The sequence below is a fragment of the Bos javanicus genome, chromosome 18 (assembly GCF_032452875.1).
Source record: "Bos javanicus breed banteng chromosome 18, ARS-OSU_banteng_1.0, whole genome shotgun sequence".
Lineage (NCBI taxonomy): Eukaryota > Metazoa > Chordata > Mammalia > Artiodactyla > Bovidae > Bos > Bos javanicus.
Genome location: NC_083885.1, coordinates 43,048,715 through 43,060,441, shown reverse-complemented (window position 1 = coordinate 43,060,441; position 11,727 = coordinate 43,048,715). Strand labels below are relative to the sequence as shown.

Sequence of the window (11,727 nt, the reverse complement as noted above, 5' to 3'; positions counted from 1 at the left end):
CCTGATCTTCACAACAACTCTACAAGGTTTAAGTATCACTGTTTTACTGATGAAGAAACCAAGGCTCAAAAAAAGGTTGAAAGCCTTACTCAAGGTTACATAGCTTAGACCCAAGGACCATCCAGAACTGTCAGAACTTGAGTAGGTATCTTACAGATGATCTTCTCCTTTAGTCCACATAACTCTGAGGTAGGTATTATAACATCAATTTGACATTTCAGAAAATAAAAGCAATAACTGAACTTACAAGAGGTTAAAACAGGTAAAAGCAAACTATATTTTGTGCCAGTTAAGGTAGCAATACTCATTTTGAGTACAGCCTAGTGGGCTGTCCAGGGACACGATGACTGCTTCCCCATTAGGAGGATTCACTTTTTTTCCCCCCTGTGATTACAAAGCAGGTTTTTAAAAATGTCGCACATGGGGCTTCAGGATGGAGGGGACACATGTATGCCTATGGCTGATTCATACTGATGTATGGCAAAAACCATCACAATATTGTAAAGTTAATTATCCTCCAATTAAAGTAAATACAGAGTCACACAGTAAACTGGGGCCTTTTTATCAGCACTGGAGCACAGAGCACAGGGGTGGCTCCAGCTGGGCAGATTCTGAAGGGTTTGTTAACCTACAAGGTGACACCCTGCATGGACTCATCTCAGCATCACGACCATACCGTCTGCCTTCTCATGCTTCCTATGGAGAAGGGCTTAGAAAATAAAGAACCTCGAAACCACTGGTTTCCCACAATTATTTAATTATCTCTGCACAACTATTTTTTGTAGAATGTTAGCTGTAGAGGACCAGAAATAAATACAGCTTCAGATTTGAACCGTATCCTGCTGTACTTTTTCTTAGAAGCCTGAAATAGAATTTTCTAACACCTTTTGTGGTTGGAAATACTGAATTTAAATAGGATTGCAGATACAAACATGTAGATTGATGTGTCTATTTCCATAAAATGCAGCCACCATATTGGTGAAGTATGGATACTAAAATTAATAAAATGACAAGTAGAAAAAAAAAAAACACCCAAATCTGGAGATAGGCACTGTAGTGACAATAAGCCTTTACATAACGTTAGGTGCTAATAAAAGATGTGAAAAATGAGTAACTTGTTTTATTTTGTTGAGGGACTCTTCAGGTCACAATTTTCTGTTGTGTACCTATTTAAGATGATACACTTTATTGATAAGTCAACAGGGCTTCCCTGGTGGTCTGGTGATTAAGAATCCGCCTGCCAGTGTGAGGCATATGGGTATGATACCTGGTCTGGGAAGACTCCACATGCTGCCAGGCAGCTAAGCCAGTGTTCCACACCTACTGAACCCCAAGGGCTCAATAGCCTGTGCTCCACAACAAGAGACGCCCCCACAATGAGAAGCCTGTGTACCGCAACTAGAGTAGTCCCATACGCAGCAACGAAGACCCAGCACAACCTAAATAAATCAATCTTTAAAAACTAATTTTAAAAACATGTTACTATTGCTGATAGCAGTGGCAATGACGTGCATAATTATTCTTTCAATTTTTAAGAGGATAAAGCTGAGAAATTGGGGCTTACCTTGTGGTTCAGTCAGTAAAGAGTCTGCCTGCAATGCAGAAAACCCGGGTTTGATCCTTGGGTCAGGAAGATCCTGTGGAGGAAGAAATGGCAACCCACTCCAGTATTCTTGCCTGGGAAATCCCATGGACAGAGGAGCTTGGTGGGCTACAGTCCATGGAGTCACAACAGTTGGACACGACTTAGCAACTAGACGACGACAAAGCTGAAAAATTAGAAAGATGGAAATAGCTGGATCTGACTGCATGGTTAAAGAATAAATAAAAACCCACCCACCAGTCTTGTCCTTTTCAAACAACGGCCCCATGTGCCTCTGAATTGCCGTGAGGGTATATATGTCTTACATTCAGGTTTGCAACTGTCCCAAATGGTTCCTTTACTATCTGGATTAAGTGACACAACTGGTGTAAATGTAGTTGAGTTAGGAAGCAAAACAATACCAACATTTGATGGTTTTTTCCTATAATGGTAAGAATTTATATTAGATGCCTAAAATTAAGCTTTAATTCAAAGGATGATCTACTATAATCAACTTTTTTTTAAGGCAAACAATTTAAACAGGACTTACTCATACTGGAAAAGTAAGAGATAAAAATCAATGTCATAGCATTTTATGGTTCAACTGAGAAAACTGGATACAGTATATTAATATATCACCAGAAAAATGAGGTCTACAGTTCCCCAACACAACACACACTGGATTCTGCTGCACATTTAGGACTCTGGAAATGGTTTAAGCATCTTAAGTCATTTGGATTCTATGATATAAATCAAAACATACTATCTATTGTGTGGCACCAATTAAAAACAGAAACGTCTCTAAGAATTTACAGGGCCAAGAATGTTTATTTTACATCTTTGCTGCTTGATACAGAAGAATCTATGTAGGTGAACACTGTGACTTTTTCTTAGGTCTGCCAGTTTAATCAACAGTTCTACATCAAGGCCAACCACAACCATACCCGACCTGAATCTGGTTCTAGGCTCAGAGAAGCTATTCATTATAAAGAAGTGTATCTGAGGCTCTTCTTTATATCCTGGATTATGCAAGTCAACTGGTCACCACGGTTGAGTGGATTAGCTGCCACAGTTAACTCCCACCACAGTTACATCACTGAAGGGGTGAAGTAGGGAAGGTACATCAGCACCATAAGGTTGTCAGGAGGAAAAGGGTACTTTTTAAAATGGCATTATTATTTATGTTATTTTAAACAAATGATGTTTGGCTTTAAGTAGGGATGATGAAACACTTAGGTTGAAGTTGTAAAGTATGGGTAGGGCTGTAGAAGAAGACTATAAATATTATAGAGGGAGAGATAATATCATTATAAAATAGTGCTATATAATAATGTTTTCTTTATAAGAAGCCTTTTTTCTTTTTCAGAGCTTTAAAGCACAGATCATACCACAGTTCTATGTCAGAGGTCAGCAAACTCTGCCAAATGATTTACTATTAAACAGATCGTAAGTTGGGTTTCATGGTGCATGTATTTTCTAACAACTATTTAGTGCTGCTGTTGTACCTCAAAATTAGCCGTATACAATATGCAAATGACTGGGTATGGCTGTGTTCCAATAAAACTTTATTTTTACAAATATGGGTGTCAGGCCAGATTCCAAGCAAGAGCTGTCAGTTTACTAATCCCTCTTCTAAATAAATTACCACAGAAAAACAAGGTGAGCCACATATGCAATTTAAAATTTTATGGCAGCTACACAAAAAAATAAGCAGGTGAAATTCATTTTAATATTTTATTTAATCCAAAATATCCCAAATATCATTTCAACAAGTAATCAATATAAAAAGCTATCAATGAGATACATTAAAAAAATACGTCTTCAGACCTGTTGTATATTGTACAGTTAGCATCCTCGTCATTACAAGTGCTCAGCAGCCACATGTGGCTGGTGGCTACCAAACTGCACCGTATGTTCTGGATCTTCTGTGCTGGGATTTCTACAGCTATCTGGAGGTTGGCAACAGAGTTGGGATTTGGCTCTTGAAAAGATAGGGGATATAATTATGCTGCCTCTGGGAGACAGGACAAGGGATTAAAGCTTTTGGGAAGAAATATGTGGCCTCGGACACTAGCAGTTGAGGTAGCCCATGATTCTAGGGCAATGTAACTAGACCAATGATACAGTCAGACTAGCTCCACTGCCAGTGCAATGAATCAATGCACATGCAAAATTTAACTGCCATTAAGAGAGCTAGTCTTTAGCACTTAGACTGTATCAGAATTTAAAGCATATATGGATGTGAAAGATAGCTGGGTAGCAAGGAAAAAAAAGCCTCAAAAATTAAATTGAATTTTTAAAAAGATTAAAACAATCTAAATGCTTTTTCAGTTACCTCTGTCCAACACAGTATAATGCTAGTCACCAATAGTTTAACATGTTACTAAGAGGCAATCATAACCCTTATTTTAAGCCTGGGGAAATTCTTCATTATTTAAGCCCAAATTTCTAAGTGATTAAATCAACATTTCCAAATTAAGAATGGACATAACTTTTTGTTAATAAAACTTAGAGGCAAGTGTTTTTAACAAAAAATTTATTACCAAAATACAATATTAAAGTCAATACATGACAAACTCCTGTAAAGCAAAATAAATTATTCTAACATTGTACAGTATTTCCAAAGGTAGTTAAAGAAGCGCTAAGACCTTGCTTCGCTGTTTATTGAACAGATAAACTGTTCTACCATGAACACAATCCTAGAGTTTTAGGCGTTAAGGCATGCAGCTTGATGTGCAGGATAATTTTACAAAATGCAAATCATCCTATTTTAATAAGATACAGTGTCAGAATTAACTGTAGTCTTTACATGTCAGTGTTTCGGAAATTTTCAGACTTTGGCTATAGAAGCAATGCCGTAGTGTTACACAATACTTATTTCTTAAAAAAATACATGTATTCATGTCCATGAATATCAAACTCAAATTTCTATTAAATATATTTTATAGAATATTACTTAGAGCACCTTGCTGTACAATAAAAAAAGATTAAATAAGTGTCTATGAAAACTAAAAATATAGTAAGTCTCAAAGAGAAGCCTGCTTGTCTCTGTCAAGCCAAGTACATTGCAGGAAGATACAATGTAAACGTAGGTGCCCACCATTCGCTTTGTGAGAAGAGACAAAAAAAAAAGAAATAGTAGCAAAGCCACTGATAGCTACCTCGAAGGACCAAAGATCTAGAATAAAGGCTTCAGTCAGTGTCACTACACTGCGCTGGTTGGACTCAGAGCTTGAAGTCTACAGGTCAACTGGAATACAGGCATGGTACTGTTAGAACACTGGGGATACCAACCATATTCGGGATTACTAGAGAAAGAGAAAATGATAGAGCCCTGATAAAATATTATTTATAATGATCAGAATGCATCATCTTCCCCCTCCCCACCTTTGCCTTATCCAGTAAGTTTGTTTTAAAAACTATGCTCACTGTCAAATCTTAGAATTTAAGTGTTCAGCATGGAAAACACATACTGAGTTTTCTATAACAAAAGATCGAGTACCAGTAAATGTTATTCCTATATAAAGAGAATTCCTGCTGATTATTTTAATACCTATCTCTTCTAGAATTAAAATTGCATATTTAGTCTTCATCAGTACTTTTAGAAATACTCAATTGTTCTTGGTGGAGACAGTTAACTTAAGGCTTGTCACAAAACCATTATGGGAAAGTACAAAACATTTTTGGTGTATGGTTCCTCCTACAGGCCAGGAGAAAGCTTTTGGAGATATTTTAGGCTAGAGTCAGATGAATATTTAAAGACTTTTGAACTTCTGGGTTAATTTTTTTCCCATGAGCTAGGTAAAATTTAAATTTGTGATTCCAAATGGAAAATTTAACAACCAATGGAAGTGGTTTAAGGAAATGAAGAAAGTTAATTCAAAAATTCATTGTTGAAATTTTGGGAATGTTTTTTAGTTATTAATATTTTCCAAATGATTATGTAAAATTAAAGCCAAGGAAAATTTATGAAACAAAAAAACTCTTCTAAGGTTGTCAGTTTTCAGAGTAATAGATTTTTATACATAAACACTGAGCCAGAGCCACCAGTAATGAAAAATCTGAGTGAAAACAATATAATAATAATGGAACCATTTAAAATGTATCATTTGAATTTGAAATAAAATTTCACTGTGTTTTAATCCTGAAAACAGGAGAAAATGAGAAAACCGACTGTATGGGGTCTTGAGTAATGCAGTTTAGTATATAAGAATTCATCTTCTCTTTTAAAAACCAGATATCAGAAATGGATTAACTTTCACAAATAAATTAAAGCTACCTAAATTAAACAGCTGCAAAGTTACAATCAATTCTGTTTGTTCAAATATCACCATCAAATGAGATTAAAAAAAAAAAAAATCAGACAATATTTCAAGTGCCTGGCCCCGCTTAAGTAGTTCCTAAGGCTATCTGAAAAATGTTAATTCATTTGACTCAAACCTGGACTTTGGGAAGAGAATTCTTTCCTAAAATGTGTCCATTGAGTATCCTACTCAAAAACTTCCGTTTCACTGTTTTCTAAGCTTATGAGAGTCACAGCCTTAGCTCTAGAGGATGAAGAGTCAGGTTCAGAAAGAGCACCATGAAGATGGCTCAGTGCATGGTGCAGGTGCACCGCCGCTTTCTGATTTGTAGGCAGAACTGACATTAGCAGAACAATGCACACACAATGATCAGGGCTACAAGAGCAAACCAACAACTGCTATCTTCACCCTTTGAAATACGCTCGAATACAAAATGTGTAATTAATGAGAAGATTTCATCTATCTGATGGCGCGTTTTCACTGGCTTCCCATGTGTCCTATTGCACACCAAAAAAAAATGCAATTTCCTGGATAGGAGAAACCCAAATGTTTTTTGTTATTAAAAGTTTTAGAAAAACTTGGATTTTTTTACTATATTTTAGCCACATTTGGTTATACTTCGTATGCTAAGTGTAACTAAATAAAAAACTAAAGGAAATAAAATCTCAATAGTAGTACTCATTTGAAGGGGCTTCTGAATTTCATCCCACTTCCCCTAAATGATTTTTATTTAACAGTTTAAACTATTTCCAAGGTCTCATGGCTAGACGCAGTTGCCTACTTCGTTGTTTTAACAGACTTTTTTAGACAGCAAGCTTGGCCTAGTTTAGAAGAGCGGATTAGAAGGCCTAGGTAACTACTGAGGAAACTGGGGTTTCTATCCACACTCTGAAAAGAATCTCTGAGAAGTGCACTGTGCTCCACGTTTTTATGAACCTTGAGTTTTGATTTGAGGTCGGTAGGAATTCACCTTTCTCCTCTTTTGCTCACAAGACATTCACTGTAAATTTAGGACAATAATTTACTTTGTAAATGGTTACTTATAATCTAGATTTGGATTTAGAGATCTCTTTTCTTTCTAAAGAGTAAAGTATTAATATATCTCAGGTTGAGTGTAGATTTATTCCTATCAATCTGGTGAAAGATTTGGATCGATCATCTCAAAGCCCTGTAATAATCTTTTTTTTCTTGTTGATACCACAAACCCTCAGACACTTGCCTCCCATTTCTCACAAGAGGCCTGTCATTCATGTCAAAATTGAGAATAAAGAAAACTAAGGTCTGCTTAAGACTGTGACACTTTAGTTAACAGTATGTTTTGGAATAGTTCCTGAAAAGCCCCTTCTTAACTCTTTTGCTTGCATTTCTACACTATAATAAGCTTTTAATAATAAATACACTCAAACTAAGAGGTAACAGAAGGTTATTATAAGGTTATATCTTTGCTGCCTCCTCAACCCACTTCCCCTCACTCAAATGCTTAAATATTATTACCCCTTATCTATTTGGAATTTCTTTTATTACATTACAAATTTGGTTCCAAAGTACCATCTGTCATTTCCTCAAGAATCACACCAACTATTTCTTCTGTGTCTAGTAAGTTGCTGGACAGCACGAAGGGCAGACTGCAGTTTAAAGGAGTCTTCCTCGGCTGGTTTCCTCTTTGGATAACAATTCCATCTAATTTGTGTTTAGAGTTGTGTTGTGGTCCTTATTCAGGATGATGTTTACAATTTCACCCTCATGCTCTTTCATATGATCCAAGAGATTCTCTTTGCTGGTAGATTCAAAACCACATATACAACAACAGAAGAGTAGAACGCAGTACTCCACGCCAGGAGGGGCCAGACTGGAGTTTTTTGAGGTATTACTTGCAGGGCTTAGCTTCTCATTCTCGTTGGGACCTCTGACTTCATTGGGAGCCTGGGGAATCAGCTCTGAGGATGACACCAAATTTTCTGAACTTCCAGAAGTGAGAGAATCGGCTCTTTCTTCATTGCTGTTTAATACTGTCTTTCCAGAAGATTTCCCCCGAATCCTTAAAACACATCAAATACTGAGTTGGTTATAATGTAGACTAGTAGATTTAACTCTAACTTTACAGAAAATATATAGATATGCAACAGTAATTTATTTATATGTAACAGTAAGATCAAATACCTGCCACTTTGTGAAATTGCATCATTAATAGCCTTGTTCACTTGTTCGTAGTTGTAATTTTGGTCACTGGCATGCTTCCACATGTGAGACTTCAAAGAAGGAGGATGGCTGCACACATACCCACACAATGAGCATCTGAAAAACCGAGAAGGAAATCAGATGACCCCACAATTTCATAACAACTGTTAAATTTGTTCTCCTGAGGACTTACTAGATATCACATTTCACTGAATCTAAGATGCCACTGATTATAAGAGACATATTGATATCAGAGGCTAAAATGTCCTAGTGCGGATCTCTCAGAATCAATGAAATAAAAGTATTTTACATTATAAAGAAATGATAAGAGTCAGGACACAAACATCTCAAATTACTTTAGCTATTAAGTATTTGGAAAGATTTTCTAACATACTAACATGCTAAATCTTTGCACTAAATTATTTAACCACACACATACACAAATACACAAAATCAATTCTCTATACCACTTTATTTCTTAAGAAAGCAAAAAGGAATTAAATAATTTTCAACATTAACTCTGTGCTTACTTATAAATTCACAGGAAATGTAAGCAGTAGGCCTGAAATGCTTCAACAATGTAGATTTCATAAGTAAAACAGATACTTATCTTAAAGTTTCTAGTCCAAGTAACAACTGTTTGACATAATTGGGCACATTCAGTAAAATCTGAACTGAATAAACTCCTCTTTTCCTTCTGTACCCAGTTCCTATCATTGACATCTCGCATCAGTATGGAATATTTGCTACAACTGATGAACCAATATTGATACATTATTATTAACTAGTGTCTACAGTTTATATTAGGGTTCTCTATGTTGTACAGTTCGATGTATTTTGATAAATGCATAATGCCATGAATCCATCATAACATCATGCTGAATAACTTCTCAACCTTAAGCACCTTCTGGCACTCCGCCTACTTAGCCCTCCCGCCCTACCCACTGGCAGTCACCAATCCTTTTGTTGTCTCCACAGTTGTGCCTTTTCAAGCATGTTGCACATTTGGAATCATACTGTATGCAGCCTCTTCAGACTGGTTTCTCTCCCTTAGCCATTTGCATGTAAGTTCTTCCATGTCTTTTCAGAGCTTGAGAGGCCCCTCTCTCCATCGCTGAATAATATTCCACCAAGCTACCACATTTGTTACTGTTTTCCATTTGTTGTTCTTGTTCTATTATTTTCTTCTACTCTTTTTCTGCCTTTTGTGGTTTTCACTCAGCATACTATATGATTCAATTTTTCTCCTTTCTTAACATGTCAGTTATACTTATTTTTTTACTTTATATTATTGGTTTCCCTAGTGTTTGGCAAATACATTTACAGCTAACCCAAATCCACCTTCAAGTAACACTATACTGGCTTCATGGATAGCTCAGGTACATTATGATCAAATAAAGACATCTAGTTGCTCCCAAGTTTTGTCAATTATGAAAAAAGCTTTTATTAAACATTCATGTGCAGGGTTTTCTGTGAATATTAGTTTTCATCATTTGTGTAAATAGTTAAGAGCAGAATGTTTATCTTTTTAGGAAACTGCAAACATACTTTTAAACAGTCATTTTTATTAAATACTTAATTACCAATCTAACAAATCAGGTAACTTACCTGAACTCTTCACCACCACAACAAGAGAGTCAGCAGAGGGGTAACAGGACCACTTTGAGACATGCCAGAACATTCTGTTCTTAACAAGGTCTGCTCTCAGGATAAATTATTTAACCAGAGCCTAACCTACTGGAGTTTTATCAGAGCATAACTGACCTGAGGGAAAGAAATACTCAACTCCAGGACATTCCAGCTATCTTGTCAACCAGGGGCTGGGGAGGGAGGGGGCTGAGAAGCACAGTTGACAGCCCAGAGGCACAGGCTCACTAAAAAACTGAGACCTAGGCATGGACTACAGAACATTTTCCCTCCCTTTACTTTTAACCATCACATTCCTACTGACAGCAGAGCCTTTTACCCAGTACATCATGCCTGATTATCATGAAAAAATTATAAGACATACTAAAAGGCAAAAACCAAAGCTGAAGAGACAGAGCAAGCACATGAACAAGAGTCAGATATAGCAGGATGCTGGAATTATTAGACCGCTGATTTAAAACAACTATGATGAATAATTCTAAGAGCGCCAAAGAAAAATACACAGCACGGGAAAACAGATGAGTAACAAAGATGAGAGACGGAAATTCCAAAAAAGAACCAGAGGGAAATCAAAGAGGTCAGAACCCTATAAAATGAGATAAAAAAATAGATAATAGAAATTCGGAGTCCTATAATGGGCTTATTAGTGGACTGGATACACCTGAGGAAAGAATCTCTGAGCCTGAGGATATCACAACAGATAGAAACCTCCAAACCAAAAAGCAAAAAATAAATAAATAAATAAAAGGACTGGAAAAAACAGAATACACAACTACAAAAGGTGTAATCTATGTGTAATGGGAATACTAGAAGAGAGAAAGGAACAGAAGAAATTTATTTTAAACAGTAATGACTGAGAAGTTCCCTAAATTAACATCAGATATCAAACCACAGATACAAGCCTCTCAGAGAACACCAAACAGGATAAACAGCAGAAAGACTACACGTAAGCCTATCAGTTTTGAACTACAGAAAATAAAAGAAAAAGAAAAAAGGAGCCAGAGGGAAACATAAGCAAAGAAGAATTAAACTTCTCAGAAACAATGCAAGAAAGTAGAGTGAACTATTCAAAGTGTTGAGAGAAAAATCAACCAAGGTAGAGTTCTGTACCAGCAAACTTACTCTTCAAAAGTGAGCAGAAATAAAGACTTTCTCCAACAAACAAAGTTGAAGTAATCTGTTGCTGGTAAATCTGTCTTGCAAGAAAGGTTAAAGAAGTTCTTTAGAAAGAAGGAAAATGATCAAGTTCAGAAATGTGGATCTACACAAACAAAGGAGAAACGTCACACTGCCGCTGCTGTTCAGTTGCTAAGTTGAGTCTGAATTTTTGCCATGCCGTGAACTGTAGCCCGCCAGGCTCCTCTGTCCATGAAATTCCCTAGGCAAGAATACTGGAGGGGGTTGTCCTTGCTCCCTCCTGGGGATCTTCCTGATCCAGGGATCAAACCAGTGTTTCCTGCATAGGGAGGAGGATTCTTTACCACTGAGCCACCAGGGAAGTCCCAGATAAGGTGTAAGAGAGGGTAAAATAAAAGTTTTTAATTTTAATTGATCTGAGAGATAACAGTTTGTTTAAAATAATAATAGCAACAATATATTCGATTATGTATGCTTATGTATGTGTGCACCACGTGCGTGCACGCGCACACACACACACACACTCTATGTATAAGTGAAATGAAAGAAGTAATGCAGATAATGGAACAGAAGAATGAGGTTATTTTCTTATAATGTACCTGGGATACCCATGAAGCCAGTAATGTTACTTGAAGGTGGATTTGGATTAGCTGTAAATGTGTATGCCAAACCCTAGGAATCCATTAATGAAAAGTAAAAAAAATTAAGTACAACTGATATGCTAAGAAAGGAGAAAATGGAATCACATAACATGCTCAATGAAAACCACAAAAGGCAGAAAAAGAGTAAAAGAAAAAAATAGAACAAGCACAGCAAACAGAAAACGGTAACAAATATGCAACTATAATTTCAACTATTATCAATCATCATTTAAACGTC

The 11,727-nt window shown here is 36.4% G+C and overlaps 1 protein-coding gene across 3 annotated transcripts in view; it reads right to left on the bottom strand.

The window, feature by feature from the left end:
• Window positions 1-3,302: 3,302 nt before the first annotated feature.
• The window catches only part of ZNF507 (zinc finger protein 507), a 42,896-nt gene continuing 34,471 nt past the window's right edge, over window positions 3,303-11,727 (bottom strand). For 2 of the 3 annotated variants that reach the window (XM_061387883.1, XM_061387882.1), the window contains 2 exons: window positions 8,047-8,181; window positions 3,303-7,924 (listed from right to left, as the gene is read on the bottom strand). In XM_061387883.1, coding sequence (XP_061243867.1) covers window positions 7,567-7,924; window positions 8,047-8,181 — 493 coding nt within the window. In that variant the 3' untranslated portion in view covers window positions 3,303-7,566. Of the gene's footprint in view, window positions 7,925-8,046; window positions 8,182-11,727 lie in introns of those variants that run through there. The other variant, XM_061387884.1, reaches the window with a different exon arrangement.